Genomic DNA, 21,212 nt, shown 5'->3' with positions numbered 1-21,212 from the left:
GCATAAGACCAGGAAAACCGTGCTGTCAATGTCACACGCCGTCTCTAAATCGCAATGAAGGATAATCGTTTAATTCATCTTTCCCACGTTCCATCTGCTCAGTAGATGAGACGAATCCAACGGAGGGTATCTCGTTGCACCTGCTGCATGTTACCGCACTAGCTGAGGTCGCTGTTGAAGGTCAGCGAGCAGCGGCGAAAGTGAACGCAATGCAACTGATACGTAAGCTGAATACGCAACGGCGTTCTCTACTCGTCAAGTCGACGCTTTCTGATCTATATCGACGGAAATCATCATCACGCATCATTAACTTTTGTCTTTAGAAAGTTTATTTAACTTTCTTTATATGTATATCTCACGTAATAAACATTAAACAGAGCCAACACAATAATAACAAAGAAGTACATTTGGCGGTCTAGTCGCAATTTCTTAAGTGTTTGAAAAATATTTGAATTTTAATAGAGCGGTTTTGACTGAAATGAAAAAAATATATAATGAACAAATGACAATTATATACATGCTATTTTAATGTTAACTCATCACCAGAATCATGTTAATAGCTAGTCACCCACTGCAAACATGTCTCCCTCGAAGATCGTAACGATCACCCGTCTTGCCTGTGCCTGTATGCAGCGATTTCCCGCCACCTTGACCATTATTATCAGAACGTGGTCGCCACTCAAAAACCTTTCGGCATCAAATGTTAACTAATAATATTATATAATATAATTAATAATAACGTACATACAGAATACACAAATATTCGATAAAAATGAATCTCAAACTTAACCGTCTCCTTTATGTTTACTGCCTTAATAAAATCTTTATTCATAACTTTTATTTTAACTTTGTCTCTTCCGACAACTCATACTTGAAACATAAAAGTCGATTTAAAAACGGAACTTTTTAATACATTTAAAATTTAATTTTGAAATAAAACATTCTTTCCTGTATAGATTGTAATCAAATTAAAAAAATGTCTTTTTTGTGTATTATAAAATTTTGTTAACATTTAATTACGAAAATATTTTATCGAAGTGTAATGCAATTATTTATTTTGATGAGTTTTCTAATGTACTATACGTGTTTCTCTAGACAGCATTAATCTTAAATTGCGAAACGGAAATATGTTGATTTGTAATCACGTTTGGTGACCCTAATTTGTTTATATTTTTCAATCGGTTTAATATGTGTTTATATCTAGGCCACATGATTGCGAACGCGTTATTTTATCTGTTGTAATTTATAATAATTTTGACAACCCTGAATTTACCAATTAATGTTGTAACCCTAACGAAACCATAGCATTTTGGTGTCTCTGAAATTTTTCGTAACTTTGGAATTGGTAATATTGAGAAATGTCTTTTTTCCAAATATCTAAATTATAAATGTATATTGAAACGATACGGAATTTATGTCGAAACTTTATTACATCTATTATAGATATATATCGTGTTGAATAATTAGTTCACATATTGGTTATTAGGCAAACATACTCATTTGCGTTTAATAAAAAATTATTCTGTTGGTAATTTGAATGATACAACTTAACTTGACATTTTAAAGGTCGGGATTTACTTTTTTTAGTATTACTACACCATATGTAGATCTCGTTATCTCAGAGAAGTAAAATGTCACAAGTGCCGAAATTTCATCATCATATCATTCTAAGGCATATATCTGCCTCGATGAGCCTACCAGCTCGTGAATGCTACCTGTGAACCTTCCGGCCTCTATGGCCATTAATTGGATGAGTGATGTGCCCAGATCACTGCCACCTTAAACGAGCAATTCTGTGAGCTCTATCGATGATCTTGGTTCTTCAACAAATGTCTTTATTTCTGACTCAATCTCCCCGCGAAGATGATGTATAGCCCTCTCTATTGCTCTTCAGGTGACCACGAACCTTCTTATAACGCCCATCTTAAGCGACCACGTTTCAGCTCCGTCATATTTCCTGTAAGTTAATTAGAGGTCATCTTTATCATCATTTAAGCCGTACGAAGTTCACTACTGGACATAGACATCCCTCATAGATTTATAGTTATGTTGACTTGCCATTATTTATTATGCAATATGCGATTTGTAAGCTCAACGGAGACGTCTACGAGGGAGACAGTTTTTATATTACAATTCCAACGAATATGTCCTTTCTGACGTAATAGTACTTTGCATGGTCTTTATAAATGGCAGCTTATGTGTCATCCATAAGTAAATGACTCATGAATGTAATGACCTACAAGAAGAATTGTAGATGAACTACAAGAATCGTAATGGGCACTAAATTATAATTTTAATTTAACTTTATGACGTCATTTTTTCTTTTTAATATAGTTAAAACATATAATATTTAATCGACAAAATGAATCAAATATTCATTAAGATCATGAACATTTGTTTATCAATTATTTCAAATTACTTAAGCACGTGTAATAATGTTACATGGTATTAGCTGACCCGGGAACTTTATCCCGTTTAACACAATTTTAAATATCATGTGGAATTAGATGTTTTTTTAATGTAATTCTTTTTTAAAATATATAATTTATATTTTGATACCTTTTACCCTATTCTACACGAAGGAAAACAAAACAATGATAATTAAAATTCTTCCAACCAATTTTTGGTTATAATTAGTGTAAATTAATACGACTTTGTTTTATATATGTATGTACATACAAAGATCAGTAAGTAATATCGCTAAGTCTAATAATTTTGCGATTTTTTTTTCTGATGACAGATTGAAACAGCGTATGTATATAAGGCTTCCGTTTGCTGTCGTTAAATAAATGTAAAGGCCACCGTTATGATCGCGTTCACTATTTCGTAACCTTGTCTCGCATTATCGAATGCTGGTAAAGGTTGCTTGCTTTAGTTCGGCTCCTTGTCCGTACTTGTATGACCAACTGCACGTTTAATAAAAACTTTTATTACATCTATACTACATATTTTTAATCGATACTTTAAATTGAAACCTGTAATTATGAAGGAGATCAATATGATTCTAGTTTCTATCAAATTGGTCTCTTCTTGCTTTCTTCTCATGAGGTACACAAATAGTTACTGTTGATCCTTTCGAAGGAACATCATCGTCATTAAGTCATCCGGAAGATCCTCACAGCAAGACATATACCTCCACCAAAGATCGTCACAATTATCCATATTTCGCTGCTTGATTCCAACGTCATTTCGCAACCTTGATTGAATAATAAGAATACATTAATAAATCATTTGCCTTTAGGTTTCTAGTTGGATATTTCATGTACGATATGATCATGGGAGAAGACAGGTGAAACTTTTACCTATTAAGATCACATATGGATCTACAGTATTTTGTAAGGGTCATTGGATTTCCTACGCAATATATCTATCTTTCTCGGTATCTTTACTCGAGTTGCTTTGTGAGTGAACAATGGAGACAACCCATTTTCAAATTGCTTAAACATGGCTCATCTTTTTGTTAAGGTTGTACGAAGGACATGGGGTATCTTTCTAACATAATAGACGCTTGCTTTGAAATATAAAAAGGACTTTCCTTTATATCAGATAAATTTTCTTCTAATAATAACGGTAAAGCAATAATAAACTTTTAATAATTTAATTAGTTTCGCAGCGAAAGCCAAGCTAATCAATTTTGTTAAAAACAAGGATTTATTAATTATAAACAGAATAGAGTTTTGCTTAAGAAACCTACCTTGTTTATTTGTTTTGTTTATTTTTAACAGTTTTGTCTGGGACTGCTGAAAATTAGGGTCGGTATAAGATCGATGGACCGACTTGATTGTCACAATCAGAAATATTGTTATTCCGTTGAAATTTAATGTATTTACCTCCGTTATTCATTCGACAGTGTGAATTGCTTTCAAACTGTGAAAGCAATTCCTTATACGATGAATCCGCTATCCGATAGATAAATTAGAACAATCGATAAAACATTAGCACAAGTTTTTTTAGACTGGACGAAATATTGCCGTTAAAAAATAATAACGGAACCGTATAATATAAATGTCTTGCCACATTGGTCGGTTATTTAGCTTTTGCACGATGCGACTTTATCTTTTTGGTTATTTTGTAAATTTACAGTTTGAAACAACGGATTTATATAGTGCTTTTTGTAAACGTTTCTTTATATATTCTACTTGATTTTCATATTTGTTAGACTTGAAACTTACTTCATTATTAAATTGTCTGAATAACAAATTTTTCGGTTTTTGATAAGAAAATATTAATTATGTAATAATAAATGTGTTATCAATTATAGACTCCGTGGGATTGATGAAACAGAGTGCGAAAGGTGCTTAGTTCACTTGAACTTATATAATTTAGTTTGAGGACACTTTCGGAAACCTCGGTGCGGGATGTTACAAACATACAACATTACTGATTTTATCCTCTACAGTACTACTAAATACTAATATATGTTTATATACTGATCACATGCTCTTTAATTCTTATTGATTAATTGATGCCAATTCAACCATGCAATGCCCTTTATTGTGACAACTCGTGTCAAACAAGCGTGATTCAATCGACTGCTAGCGCCATCTAGCGGCACCTTTCAAAGTAAGAGCGGTCTTACTATTTATTTATAAGTTCCTGGTGATATATGATTAAAATTTGTGATAAAAAATTTATTAGTTACTGGTCATAAAAATACATAAATGTCTACATTATACCGAATTATCCTAATGTGGCACGAGCATAAAGTTTCCCCAAACATTCGGTTTATCTTAACATAATGATAACGGTATTGAGGAATACAGAAATGCCTTCATTTTAGCACCGACCTCGATGCATATTGACAACGTATTATTGTCGCTAAGGATACACATGTGCGAAGAAGGCTAAAACTCTTTAACTGTTTCGCTTGAGGTTGGTTATGAGTCACGATACTTACGATCGGTATGCAATGAATTAGTTGCCTCTTTATCGTATGCATCTGACGGTAGATTTAAATAAATAAACGCATTCTAAAGACTAACTTGCACATTGCGATTTATTCTTTGGTTCTTATGCAATAAAACATTGCGATAGCATACTTTAAATCTTACTAGGATAGCTAGCATTCAGGAAGCGCAGAAAAATTTTCTCGTCCGAAATACCATAATGTCCTAAGACGAAGGTCTTTGACAAGACAATATGGATCTGAAACGTGGTCGTTTACCATGTGACTGTCGGTCATCCAGGGAGCAATCGAAAGGGTTATGGTCAGACCTTCGCTTCGAGAATCGCTCGTTTGAAGTAGTAGTGGGCGGGGCAGATCGCTCGTGTATTCAGCGGCCGGCGTGGGTATGCTTTTCATTACTTGAAGCGACTCAAGGACGCGGGCAGTGGCTGGATGCGGAAAGCATAAGACCGGTCATTGTGCCGATGTTTGGAGGAAGCCTACGCCTTGCAGTGGACGTCTATCGACTTATATAATGATGGTGCTATTAAAAACATCAACAAATTTTAGGACAATTTTTGTAGATACTTTGAAATAATTGTATTCGTACAATAATACAGTGACGATGATTTATAATCTGAAGCAGATGCACATTTACATTTTATAAATATAAGATATTGTTGTATTATCCGAATTACCTTATTATTTATTTTTTAATATTTAACTTGTCGTTTTCGTGACTATTATAAATTGGTGACAAAATCGGCGGTAAAAAGCCTGCCAAACCAAATCGGAATATGAAATAAACATACAACGCAAAAAACACGAACATTAAACATAAGAGACGAAAAAATATTTTCTCAATTTAAATCCCCTAAGCATTGTAGTAATATTGTTACTGACAAATCACTACAAAATCGTGAACATAACTATTTTAATATTGTTAAAAATAAATTCCAATAAAGCATGCAGAAACGTATTTCGTGAAAAAAAAACTGCATCCTGTACATAAATAAATAAGAAAAAAACAATTAATTGAAGTCGGTGTCAAATCCTAAATCTTTTTACTACCAAATGAGCTTCAAATTCTGCACATAAATCAACTTACATATCATGTTACAATAAACAAAAGTATAACAAATAAACAAAATCGAAATTTAATTGTTTTTATACCAAATAGTTTACATACGAATATTTGCTGAACGGACAATGAATATGCAAATGGCTGCGACGTACATCGAACGCATACAAATTAACAATCATTTAATTTCATCACTTTTATTTTAATTACATCAATACAATTCGTGCACGGACAAGATTGTGAAATATAATTGTTTTTTTTTGTGTTACGTACGCATTGCATTTAAGGCACTATGATAATGTTGATTGTCGGTAATTTATCACAGGTACGTTGTAGGTTTTTGTACCTTCGACTTCAATCACCATCACCATTATCATGCTAGCCTAGAGAAGCTCACAACTAGGTGGGCCTATGCCTTCCCTAATAATCCCTGCAATGACGATTCGTGTGATGCCTGCATCCAGTAACTTCTCGTGGCATAAACTATGTCGTCGGTCGGCCAACGGGATTGAGGTCGGTGGTCGTCCGATTTGTGTCGTGACTCCAGATATCCTTGGTGATCTTGGTTATTTTGTGAATCTCCTTATATTTATATCAACTCTATTACTATTGTAATTTAAACGACATCTACATTTAAGTTCTTTATGAATCAATAAAATCAAGATAAAATCTAGTAACGCAGAAGTAACAAAAATAATATTTTTATATACGCCTTTGAAGTAGGAAGCTTTTATTGTTTTATACATATGATAGTAATATAGACAAAAGAACATAACAAAATAATATTTGATTATGTTCTTATGTACAGATAACATTGTTAATAACTTTGAATACTGCTATGTGTTGAAGGGTTTCGCTGTATTCGCCTGTGAGCCCGTTTTGTTACTTACCTATCATTTGACAGTATTGTTTATTTTGTGTATAATTTTAGAAATATTAGTATGTTTTATATAGTTTTAATAGTACTTTTCATATTTATATTTATCAATATTTTTATTTGTGTTTTATGTTTTTACTACAACAATCATAATCATATCAGCCAACAGACATCCTTTGCAAGACGTATAACAAAGATAATTTTAAATAAATTTAATAATTTTAAATTAGAGTAGTGTGTCTAATTTCATACATTACTTTATTAATATATAAACATGTAAAATACTTTACAATGCGGAATAAAAGAAAATTATATCATGCATTGTAAAATATTTATGTCTCATGTTTTGAACCGAAAATTCTTTCAAATTACTGTCAAATTGCACCTGAATCATAAACAGGTAAGCACGTTGCAAAAGTTCCCGGCAATCGACGCGTGTATTCAGTCAAGCGTAATCACGTTCCATGCACACACACGTTCAATTACAAAACAATTGCATAAGCTGCAATTTAGAACTGCTATGATGTCCTAGCTTATAATAAAAGTAGCTTTAACACTTTCTATGAATTTGACATTCCTATTCCATTTTCCAACCTCCTTCTTCTTGCATCGATATGCTTATTGCTGAGGTTCGTGATACCGTCGAAACGCAGTAATTCTCTTCTTTATACGGGTGCGCCTTTCTCTTCTCTTCTCTTATCTTTGGCATCGTGGAACACAATACAGTATCAAAACTAGCGTGAAGTGATGAGCGAATGGCCCGATCAACTGATGAAACTTCAGCCTATACGACGTTTGCCGTCGACGTTTCCAGTCCATTGATCTTTGACGAGACCAAAAATTCTAATGCGAGACGTAAGCAGACCATATAAAGACTAGTTTTCAGATCACGTAAAATGGACTGAAATAGTGTTGGTGCAGAATACATATAATCCACATAATATGCTGCAACTTCCTATGTCGAAAGCATTATTACAATCTTGGTTGGCCTTCTTCAAAGCCCTCATTTGTAACCCGTAGCTGATTTCAATAGGCAAGATGCTGCGGGAGAAGTATCTATACCTGTAGTAAAGAGCTCCTATTGTTATATTTAAATAAATTGCCTAAGAATGTGTGTGAATTAATGACTTCATAGAATATATACCTTGGGAATTATGTGGGCGCTTCCGGGCTATTTTAATGTTTATTAAATTGTCATTTTATATATTTTTTTAAAACTACATAGTCCTGTTGAGTTTCTTTTGCCTGTCCATATCAGGTCTAACGCAACAAGACATGTAATTGAAAAAAAATATTTTTGAATTTTAATAAACAAACACTACTGTGACTTAAAAATACTGCAGCCTTTGAAATAACTCGACCAACAAGAAAAGATTTTTTTTTATTAAATATCCTGTGGTTTCCATAGGCCTGTGCTACCACGTATTTTCATTTAACATACTAGCGCTATTTATGACAGTTATCTGTTATTAGTTTATTTAAGTGAAAAAAATCATCGTACTGCCAGCATAAGGAGACTTAGGATATACAGAAATGGGTTACATATAAGAAAACCGTTATTCACAAACGGTGAAACTCAAGGAAACCGTGGAATAAAGAACCGAGAGTTATGTGACTCGAAATAATCCGCGCGTGGTACGCGTGACGAAACACGTCGGAAATCTCTCTAGAAGCAGGTTTAAGTCGTAAGCAAGGGAACTTTCAATACTATTAACAATAAAAAAAATTATAACTGATAAAAATAAAAATTAAAAATGACATTAGCTTATGTAATATCATAAAAATGATATTTTTATTTTGCGATTTCATTTTTTTATTTAATCTTCGATATTTTCATGACAATAAATCCTTTTCAATCCAATTTAACCTTTAACTGTGGACGCGCGGTCTCACAGACCGCTTGCAGTTTGTAATTTTTGTGTTTACCCCTTTCCCCTTGCTCCCCGCATTTAATGCTCTCAGTAGCTTCAGTTTTAGCGCCCAAACGTATGATGAGATAAGAGATTGTGTCGGCGGCCACAAATTAGATGAGTTATTTTACTTTATACTTTAACCGCGGTCTGTCGGACCGCACGTCCACGTTTCCTGCGTAAATAATATAAACGGTGACTTTGTTTAATTTGATTGTTTTATGTTATTTTCTTTCAAAATATCAAAGAATATTGAACTAGAAGATGGCCTTTGATCATTTTATATCGCATTCTTGACTTGTGTGGTATAAATGCTCATGTATTACACAATGAGCATCAGAGCAAAAAAATAAAAAGAGGAGTATTCCTAAAAAAATGGCACGATCCCTAGTCATATATGCATGCGGAACGAATAATAAAAGGAGAGAGCAATAAAATCAAATATATCAAACGAATTGAAAATGACAATGAGGCGAGTTTTAGGCGCAGATATGCTCCTAGATGAACCCCCTAGCCAGGAGAGTGATTCATTAAAACGAAAAACATGTCGTCTTTATCTACCAAAACCAAAGAGAAAGTCCAATTACACTTGTATAGATTGTAGGCAGGTCATATGTTTACAATGTTCCAAACCCTTGTGCAAGGACTGCCAATAATTTTAAACAATTGGACCAATGTCAAAATTTTTTTATTTGAATTTGAGAAGACTTTTATTCGTTTTTATTTTAGGTTAAACCTTAGATTTATAGTTTTGATTGTTATTTCTTCTAAAAAGTTTAATTCGTTCGAGTTTTTCGTCCTACAATTGATCTTTAGTAAATGTATGCCAAAAAGTGTCTTTAATTGTTATTATGCTTTATTTTATTTACAAATAAAGAAAGATTGATTAAAAGCATCGAAATTATTTAATTTTAATATACATAAAAAACAAAAAATACAAAAGTGTACAAATAAAATTAATATTTACGTAATATTTGGACTTCAAAACATAGCGGTCCGAGAGACCGCACGTCCATGGTAGTGTGACAAAAAAATGACGTCCATAGTTAAGGGTTAACATGCTAGAAAAAGTTTTGATTGAATTTGTGGGTTTGTTTTCAAATAATAAACAATTTAGGTAAAATAAAACGGAGAAAATTAAAAAAAATATATCAAATTAGTTTTTGCATTGATTTGTGGTAAATAACTACTAATACAAAACCTAAAACTATTCATTGCCACACTTGTATTTTTAAAAATTCAAGTGTGGCAATGAATGCATTGGTCCCCGCCAAAGATCGCCACGATGACCCGTCTTATGCTGTCCACATCCAGAGATTGCGACCTTTTATATGTTGGTATATGCATACCATAAATTACGATTTGTTTTGCAATTTTACATATATAAATGAAATAAAATTTGTAATACTTGGTATATTAAGTATATCACTTCCCTCCACCTTATATATTAAGTAACCGATTTAAAACCACGGTAATATATTAAATTGCGGAAACAAGTTATTATAGATTGCAATTCGTTTTTTATACTTCCACCACCGCAACGTATCGTGAAGTTTTACTTAGATATTTTAAAAGAAAATTATTTTAAATCATCTATAAATTAGTTATTCATATGATGAACATAATAATGAATTCTTACTAAATGTTGTTAGTTAATTGGTTTCTTTATTTGATCCACTGTTAAGTATTAATGATTTTGAATTAAAAATCTAATTAGAATTAAGTGTAGTTAGTCTTATTTTAGGAGTAACAAATAATTGTACACAGGACGATGTCTCTAAGTATAACACCAACACTTGAATGACATTAGCTTAACAGACATTTTTAATTAATGTTTCCTAAATAGCCAGAAATAATTACTTTGAAATACATTTCTTATTTTTATATTATATTATATTATATTATATTATATTATATTATATTATATTATATTATATTATATTATATTATATTATATTATATTATATTATATTATATTATATTATATTATATTATATTATATTATATTATATTATATTATATTATATTATATTATATTATATTATATTATATTATATTATATTATACTATATTATATTATATTATATTATATTATATTATATTATATTATATTATATTATATTGTATTGTATTGTATTATATTATAAAATAGATCTCAAACGTGCGCAGGTACACATATATGTGTAACTATCTGGTGTCAATCATCATCATCATCATTTCAGCCGTTGTATGTCCACTGCTGGACAAGTGCTTCGTCGAGAGATTTTCAACAGGACCGGTTGGAAGTGACCTGCATCTTGCGCCTTTTGACAACCCTGGCAAGATCGCGTTAAGACACGGGATGTTCCATTGTCCCAAATTGTGGGTGGACGTCCTATGTTGTGTGCCTATCCGTGGTTTCGACACCAAAACCTTTTAGATTATAAAACTTGACCAATATTAATACACCTGTGACCATTAACCAAAAAGAACAAAAAAATGACTAAACTTTTCTTCTTATTAAGACAATAATATACCAATAAGGAAGCACTTCAAGTTACACATTCAAGTTTTTGATGTTTTTGTTATATCAGAAATAGTCACCGGAAAACTTTAATATCTATAATTTTAAAACTTGTACAAATGTATATAAGAATGTCTATTATTGTTTTAAGAGTTAATGCAAAAAAGTCACTTTTATTTTCAAGAATCAATGACCTCTGTATCGGCATAATAATAATTCAACTGAATTATATAACTTCTGACCAAATTACGAAATTACGTTCGAACTGTATAAGTCTTAACATTCTGTAGTTGAAAGTGAACGTACTGAGGCTTCGTGACCTAACTGTCCTAGATAAACTTGTCTGTATTTATGGCTACCATTGCACTGGAGTTTATACGTCTATATACCCAACTATAATATAGGTGCATGTATATAAATATCTCATGTACATTTTATGTTTATATTTATTTATTTTTAAGGTTTGATGACTCTTTGTTCAATTTACTAGTTTTTGTTTTAGCCACCGCCACGGGAAAATAAAATGCTTGGGTTTCCAAGCAAGGAACAACCGTACACTACCGTTAATATTAGACTTTTATTAATAATTAAAAATTTACCTTATAAAAATACTTTAACATGTAATAGAAAAGAGCCTACTAACCCAGCGATCCACGAATATTTTTATGTACTGTCATATATTTAAACTTCTATTTTAAGTATGTACAGGCTCGTCGATAACGTAAATACAAATATTTAAAAAAAAACATTACGAACAAATCTTAAAAAGTACGTGAATAACAGATGTGTACATCTTCATTTGAATTTGGAGCAACTTAATATAGCCCTTAATTAAACTAAAGAAGGAAATAAACATAAAAACCATTATAAAAGAAAAAAATTAGAACTATGTAGTATGTAATCATTTCTGAACGACGATGTGTTGAAACATGATATTTTTAATTCCAGAAGCCCTGGACGTGATCAAAGAGGAACACACCATGCCGGCACAAAGGCGGCGTAACAAAAGGGAGGTTCCTTTCACACATGACGAGAAGAGAATTGCAGGGGTATGGACAGTACCATAATTGAATAATAAACTCATTATCAACTTTATAATCGATCTTTATTGATAATTATGATCTGTATACATTGTTGCTTTTTAAATGCATTCATTGTCTAATTTTCTTCTTGATTGGCTCCCAATGCAAGGCATAGGCCTCCATCAATAATCCCCCCTGTGATCAGTCATCCAGCGACTTCCCAGGACCATTTTTATTTCCTCGGTCTTCCTACTAGGCAGCCTACCTGCGCCGAGTCTTGTATTTGCCATTTGAGAACTATTCTATCTCTCTCCGTTATCCAATTTTAACTTACATCAATTTATAAAGTGATTAAATATGGCTTAATACTTAAACCTCATTTGAACAAAATTACTTTAAAGTTGTTACACCTTTCACCATGATCACTTTTGGAATACGAAAAGTTTCTGAGTTATAATGTGAATAAATTTGAGATGATTCGTCGTCATCGTCCTTTCAGCCCATAGACGTAGACTGCTAAGCATAGGCCCCATTAAAGATATCTATGGGGATATGTACCATAATCGCCACACTTTGCAAGCAGGTTGACCATCACAGTCTGGTAATATGCCACGCAGAGGACATTGCTGCAAATAATGAAGTGTGAATTATGTAAGATTGTATCCTGGGAATCAAACCAGCGACCTGCAATCGCAAATCTCAGTCCTCTACCGCTGGACTACCACATTTGCAAATGATTATCATTTGCCATATGAATGAAATATATGTACGATAATTAATATAGTCCATTTTCAGTTTTTGAGTTTCTGATGTAATTCTAAGACGTTAAACCAATTGCTAAAACATTATATATAACTTAAAATTTCTTTATAACTAAAAAAATTAATATCGTGTTATCATTATTGTTATTTTGTTTCCAGTGCCTTTTGCAGTGTGTGTACAGAAAAGTGAAAGCAGTAAGTATTCAATTACACGCAACGGATTATAATTAAACGTTGGAATTTTACATGGATTTAGATTTAATTTTACACGCTTACGTTTATTTTTCAACGGCGAGTTTCATTCTACCAGACAATGAATGAGGAAATTTGGGATTTCTAAATTTACACATAACCATTAAGCTATTTACATGAATAGACTATTTAAAATATTATCTTTTTATATCTATATATATAAATTTTATAGTCTTTGTCCTATTCTAGACAAAAATAGATCCATCCGTTCTCGAGTTATAAATGGTTTCATCAAGTCTTTATTTTATATATATAGATTGAATGAACCGTGTCCGTCGACATTATTTATTATTGCAACTCACAATAGTTTCTTTTGTCTATTCTTTAATAGTCAATAACGTTTCCGTGCTCATTCTACATTTTACATTCCTTTGTTTTTGCAAATACAAGTGGTATAAGCACATTTATTACGTTTGTTTAATGTTAAGTGTTGTATAAGAAAGCTTTTTATTTATTTACTTGCCCTTTTTACTTCTGAAATGGCGAAATTAATGCCTTATTAACATTCTTCGTCAGTCAACCCAGGTGTAGAGATAATTAGTAGGCAAATATATAAAATCCTTATTCCATTAAAAATATTAAAATATAAATCAAAGTTTTGTTGTAACAGAAACATATGTATTTTGACATGTAAATTGGTCGTTAAAGAAATCATATACAACCCTTTAATATTAAAATTGATACCAATTATATTCTCATTTAAATTTCCGGGGTCATTTAAACTTGGGTCGATTTTTTAGTCTATATTTATTTACAGTGTTTTTATGTTTCGTTGATCATGTAAATACATAATTTTATTACCGGTATCGAAATGAATAAATAAATGGATGATTCTATGAAACTTTGGGGTCCTAATTAAAATTCACTGAAAAGTTTATATGAAAACATATGAAATGGTTTGTTTTAATACACAGAAAAGTACTTATTTATATCGGCACATGAAGTATTTTTATTTTAATTAGTTCACTAATGAAAATATATATTCTGTCTCTACTAGACATTCATTTTAGACACCTGTAGTTGTTATTTTCGATTTAACCCTATATGTATAGGATGATATATGTATACGAGATCAAATAACGTCTACAAAAATTTAATTGTAGAAAATGTGTTAACTAATAAATGCTATCGAAACTACTGTATTGCGCTTTAGGTATGTATAGGGCGAAAAGGCGAAATGGGTCCGTTCCGTCGATCTGCCGTCAATGTTCGCGAGCCATGCTCTTTTCCACGGCCCCTGCTTTTCTGAGGCATGGTACAGTAGTTTCGGTATTACTATAGTAACTGATCAAGTCGTCATCTCAAGATCGGTCGTCGGACGAGTGTCAGTACAAGGACAGTGGAGTTTATCGCTTAGTCACTACATGGGTCGTCCACATAAGCGACTTAGTTTGCCGTTCTACTAATCCGGTCATATATTCCCTAGACTTAGTTATGATAAAAACTTAAATCCATCTCTGCTACATCAAACCTGACGAATCTCTTAACGCCAACGGGCAAACAACACCAGTCTGTTACAAAAAAGGAGGAAATAAAGTGCGTAATATAATTATCATATGTGTCCAGTGTTGAAATACCCTTCCGTCTAATATCTCTTAATTATCATGCAATATACATAAAGTATCCTAATATAATAAAAAATCCTATTATATTATAAAAGATTTTTAAGTGTGTCGTGTAAATGTATCGTATTAAGGATATCGTGACCACAAAAATAACCGTCTGAGTTTCTTGTTGATTCTTCTACAAGGAGGGCGCGTTATGATCAATTAAATCTTTTAAATGCATTCTAGCTTATGTCGAACTGGATTCTTCTAGCGTTTTTCTTATAACGTACGCAAATAGTCAATGTAAATGTTTATTTATTGATATAAATATGTATAAATACCCTCTTATGCAAGTATTATACGTACCTTTACTTGCTTATGTATCATATTTAAATTAATTATAATTTACTTTTGAAAAAAAAAATGATTTTAAAATCAAACAAAGTTTGTATCTCGTTAGATAAAGGCAAAGAAGTAGTATTACACGATTCTGAAGCAGATAAATGAATAAGTGCCACTGAAAACATTTCATGAACCTTTAATAATTCTTGATGCGGGTTAGGACTGTCAAGTATCTTTTCTCAAATTTTATATTCATACACTTTCACGGAACCACAAAATAATTCGTATAAATTTTCATGCAGAAAAAATCTTAGTTTTATGTATAAAAAATATAGACAACATTAGTTGTCCGTCTATGTTTATGTTAGTTACTTTGAAATGTACAAAGCGCGTTTAGTTTCTAGAAACTTCACTAGCAGTAGTATCTCATTCTGCTCGCTGTGGTTTGAGGTAACGAGCTCGTTTTAACTGGGTTACCTTCGATATAAGGTTGCGAAACGATTTAAAAAATACAGTCGTCTTACCAAGAGTTAATATTACAATACCATTTGGTATTGTAGTTAATCTTATGGTAAACCTAAAATTAATCTACGGTTACAACTTGAGACGTAATTGGGTAATTAAACAAGATGGGTTAACTGCCCGTGTACCAGCATCACCGACCATACTTCTCTCCTTATTCAATTATATTTTAAATTTAAATTTTTTATTGCTTACAATTACTGCACCTCATAATTAATTTTAAATATATCAAATATAATAAGAGTTTAAAGGACCTTTTAGTTTAGTTCTTTATATAAATTCTTCTTGCGTATTACCAACCACATCAGTTAAATCCTGATCAAGCAATTCGAAGACATTCGTTCTTACCATTTAAATAAAAATGGCAGTGAAAAGAAAAAATAAAATGTAGTTTTAAAACTTTATGGTTCGGTCACAAGTTGATTGCTCCAATTTGTTAACTATAAAACATACGGTTCAAGCCATAAACTTGAAAAAAAAATCGTTCTCTTTTTGAAAGCATCAAAAGATGCTTCGAGTATAAAAATGGATGTCGTAAAAATTCACACAGGTGTTATTAATTATTTTATTGAAATAGTGCTTCAAGGTTCAACTGAACAAGCGAAAATAATTTCGACGATTTTTAATGTACGAGCACTAAAACCCTTCGCAATAATTTCTTGATAGACAGCACAGAACTATAAAGGGGATTTATTCCTTTTTTATACTTCAAATCCCTGCAGCTTTACGTCCAATTTGTTTTGTTCTTTATATAGATCAATTGCTGGCTTTGAATTAATTAATAGCCTATAGTAAACGATCATGTGATTTATAATTTTAATTAATTTTTACATTGACAGCCTATTTAGACCCGGACTCGAGGTTACAAATATATATGATCGTGTATCTATTTTTGAAGTCGTACATAAACTTATTTCTTGCTCCGTCGATTTTTAAACAAGATTAGAATAAGAGTACGAATGACGGTCAGTAGAAAGGACAGCAAAAGAATTTATTAGGGTATAGAGCAATGTTTTGTTTAACGTTCACATTTAAAAACATTTTCAGGTTGACGGCTACGGATTCCCTACATTAGAGGGTCTCGTGGGACTGTACTCCGACGGTGTCAATGAACGTGGATACTTTATGGCGGTGCTAGAAGCGTCTCGTGAGTGCCTCATGAGAAACCACGACAAGTTTTCCAGGGCTATGCCAATGGGTAGGTTTGGTTTCATTTTTTTCTTGTATTTTTGAGATTTTAATTAAAAATTCAATAGGTCTATAAATAACCTGTGCATTTAATTGTGGGTCTTGACTTAAATTTAATTACCTGTATCTAAATTTCTTACAAGACAAATTGAACAAGGCATATTACGTTAGGCATAATACCTTTACAATAGATCGCTTATAAAACCGAATACTTTACAGGAGCACGGGACTATTTTATTCACCACTGTTCCACCCCTTTTCCTCTTCTAAACCTTCAAATTTCTATGAGATCATATAAATATATTCCTTTATAAATACGTACGGCGTTCGATTGGAAAAAAGCACTTATAGTGGCGCTCTACAAGGCAGTGCTCTTGGAGCAAAATTTCTTTTAATATACATCAACATTTTTGTCAACCTGTTATCGAAATGAACTGATAATTAGATAAACAGTTGCCTTTAAACTAAGTGTACTGTGTTCTTCCAATTGGTCATAATAATATTGAAGAATGCATCAATTTTTTAATATCGATGTATTAACTCTACAATTAAAATAAAACGATATTACGTCGTTAAAGTTAATATAAATGTCTAAAATCTACGAAAACGTCATTAGATATATGACTAACAAGAGCTAAGTATAGAAGAAAAAATCACGTTTTAAAACACCCTTGTTATAAGCAGTTTTAAAAATTGAATTTTGAACGTAAAGGAGCGATCATTCCTAGGATATTAATTAAGCTTCCATTTCAGCTTTTTCCATTCCACTTCATGAATATTCAGCGCTCAAAAAGTTTTTTCAATAAACCATTGTTATATAAATAACAATAAGAAGAAAACAGAAGTTTGATATTTCATTAATTATTTGTGAACACATTTTGTCAAATGCCTATGATATTCTTTTAATATTCATGTATTTTAACGCTAATTTTTCAAGTGTTATTTTATATGTAAGAGTCCTTAAAACTGTGCCAAAGTACGGAATATAAGTGACTCTTTAGAACATAGACAACTAAATACATTTTAACATGGTACTCATACAATAAATTTAATTTATTCGTATCACAATATACTTAGCGGCTAATTCAACAAACATTCAATTTAATTTGCGAATCTAATAAGATTTTTTGTTTGATTTGTCACATTACGGAATGACATTTTATTCGGAGTAATCAAATGTTGTTATATTTTTTTTTATCCTTCATGAAATCACAAATTATGTTGAAATGATAAAAAGTCATGATATAATTTAATATGATTATATATCACCGTGACTGCGTTGTAAAATAATTTAGTTGATCAAACATATTTTTAAGGATTAACGAATTGCAAGTCTTCTTAGGCATATAATTAATATACTAGCTTATCGAGTAATAGCCCAAGCGGAAATCTATATACAAACGGTCTAATCGAGGCTTTTATAATAGCTCTCGAATCTTATTAGCTTAAATATACAACTATAATATAAGAGATTAAAAATATAAATGAAAGAAGAGAGGGTAGTGTATAATATGTGTATTCAGTCTTGTTTACTATACGGATAAAAAAAAACAATGAAACAACAAAAATTTTCAAAACAGAAGACGTACAGGAATACAGTAAAGCACAATATACGTTAAAAAATATTGAAAAAAATTAAAAACATCAAATACAAATTTTTTGGTATTCACATAGTGAGTAGACGGAATAAGACTGTAGACAGAATAAAATGATGGAAAGAGAATGGAGATGACATTAGCAAAATAGCAGGTCCAACGAAGATGCGCACAGGCAAAACATTACTGGACTGAAACTGATCCGTTCAGTTCCGGTCAGCTTTATCGGAATACAAGCTGAAACGATTTAACAACCGTTTACTAAATTATACAACGTTATTATAATTATCAAAAAGGGTTTATTACATAAATAGCAATTTAGACTGTTTCGTTTATGTTTATTAGAGATTTAGGCTAACCATCAACTGCGTCTGCCTCAACCTTCTGCGCCGTCGAACTCGTAGACAGTGTAAATGCTAATTAGAAAGTAGTGTAGATCCAGATGTAGCCGCTTGAACCACCAGACCGTTCAAATCTCAAGCATCTGTCACACTGTTAGTCAATATAAAAAGATTATCGCAAACTGTGTTGTATTGGAAGTATGTTGTAAACATAAAAATTATATTAATTATGTCAGCTAAGCTGTTTTAAAACATTACTGTGACTCCGGCATATATAAAAGTAAATCAACTAATGCCAGCATATAAACTGTAGTAAGTTTTTTCTATAATTCGATTTACGAAAAAAACGTGTGCATGAAAACAATTGATATCAGACTTGGCAGTTTGCTTGTAATATTACATTACAAATTTGTCAAATCGTATGCCAAATGTGGCAACTTTGGCAATATTCTTCTATCATTAATCCTTATAGAGCCAGTAAAATATATAAGCCATCTCTTCAGCTCAATCACTGTATGTATATATAAATTTACACATTGCTTAACTAAATAATATTAATCCTTCTCATTATTTAAAATTTAGATCTTCGATGTAGTTGGTTGTCGAGAAATTTATTTAAATACATAGTGAGTTATTGTAAATGGTAAAATATAAACCTTATTTGCTAGCAAATCTTTAAAACTTTTACATCCATTTCCATTCTTCCAATAGGAAGTGATTACTTTACAATATGTTACATTAATTAATATTTTCTAATGGAATGCGACAGATTAATAACTCCTAGCTATTAGAAATTCTGCACCAAACAAGTAAACAATAATTATTTTTAATATGTGGTAATTCGAATTTAAAAACCTATGTACTCTTTCTGAAACTTAATTATTGGATAGGGTGCATCCATACATTAACTGGCAGAAAATAAACACAATTTACTTCTTTAAAGCTTTTACTCATATAACTAAACACTTTATATTTCCCATAAATTAAAATATTGTAGTTTGTTTAAATTTCTAGTAATTACGTTTGTCTTATTACATATTATATCATGACTCAATTTTTTACTGCAAAAACAAGAGTGCAATAGAACCAAAAAAAATCTTTAGATAACCTATTTATAATCTTATATATAAAAAATAATAATGAGAAATTTAAATATGCTTTTTTTCAGATAACGGTCGTAACTGCGATGTGTCCTTCGACATTTTCGAGTGTATATCGGATCGAATCGGCGAATACTGCGGCAGTTCTGGACTTTAGATTAATAGATTCTTCATCAAATTACTAAAAAGCGCGTAAGTGCTATTCACTTGAATGTGAGTGGAAACTAGGAGAGCGTAAACAACAAGACGCACACGAGATACTCCATCATCATATCCCTCAACCTTGGCCTTTGTTCACTCATGTAAGGAGATTAATTGCACTCACGCGCACATCAATGCGATAATTTACATGTCACAATTTACTTTATTATCTTTTTGTAAATCTCCTTTGATACCATGGAATAACAAAATCAACAGAGTCCTAACAGTAAACGCAAAAATAATGGTAGAGAAAATGATTCCTTTATATTTTTTTTGTTACAACTATATAATTTTTCGTAATTTATTTATTCTGTATTCCATTTTATATTTTATAAAGACATCTGTCATATATTAAAAGCAATAATAAAACCACTAAATTGCCTGATACGTGTAACATTGAGCATTCAATTTTGAGCGTCAATGAATTTTAGTAAGTGTTTGTGGATTATTTATTTGCGATCACCATATCATTTATTAAATTCGAATTAAATTGGACTAATCGTATTTACAAATAAGTTCTCTTTTCATATAGATTCATTTTAATTCTGTTTACAATAACTATTTCTCAGCAACCACCTAAAATTAAAAGCTTTACATATAATGGAATATCTCATATATGTTAATAATTCAGACATGTATTAAAACTCTTTAAACTTACAAACATCTTAATTATCGCACATGGTATTCGATTTTTAAACATTAGTTACCATAGAAGTATGCAATAATCCGTCCTACCATTTAGTATATGAAGATTACATAAGCAATATAGCATTATATATAGCAATAAGTGATTTTGTTTTGATTGAGATACTCATTAACGTGTGTTAAAAATAATAAATTACATTCTGATCGTGTTATAAAAATATATCGGATCAAGAAAACTTAATCTTGTAATATTAGTTAAATGTCCGTATTAACATTTGGTATGTTGAGAGCTTTATAACGAACTGATAGATTAATATAGCTTTAAGGAAATTTTAATAAAATTTGTAAATAAACTATGTTTATGTTTTATTGAAACCTCATCTTCCAAATGTTGGATTCATGTGTGTATTAATGAATATATATATATTGACTTAAAGAGA

The 21,212-nt window shown here is 31.2% G+C and overlaps 1 protein-coding gene across 2 annotated transcripts in view; it reads left to right on the top strand.

The window, feature by feature from the left end:
• Positions 1 to 20,513, top strand: part of Obp73a (Odorant-binding protein 73a) — a 36,342-nt gene extending 15,829 nt beyond the window's left edge. Inside the window, exons 3-6 of one of the 2 annotated variants that reach the window (XM_068774170.1) lie at positions 12,208 to 12,305; positions 13,199 to 13,234; positions 16,750 to 16,900; positions 19,995 to 20,513. In XM_068774170.1, the coding sequence (XP_068630271.1) occupies positions 12,208 to 12,305; positions 13,199 to 13,234; positions 16,750 to 16,900; positions 19,995 to 20,083 (374 nt within the window). In that variant the 3' untranslated portion in view covers positions 20,084 to 20,513. Of the gene's footprint in view, positions 1 to 12,204; positions 12,306 to 13,198; positions 13,235 to 16,749; positions 16,901 to 19,994 lie in introns of both variants that reach the window. The other variant, XM_068774169.1, reaches the window with a different exon arrangement.
• The last annotated feature ends 699 nt before the right edge of the window (positions 20,514 to 21,212 follow it).

This window comes from Battus philenor, unplaced genomic scaffold (genome assembly GCF_028537555.1).
Source record: "Battus philenor isolate CCGP_79_NKW_IND1 unplaced genomic scaffold, ilBatPhil1.0.hap1 SCAF_7, whole genome shotgun sequence".
Taxonomy (NCBI): domain Eukaryota; kingdom Metazoa; phylum Arthropoda; class Insecta; order Lepidoptera; family Papilionidae; genus Battus; species Battus philenor.
Note: the sequence above shows the minus strand (reverse complement) of the source record. Positions and strands in the feature narration are given on the sequence as shown.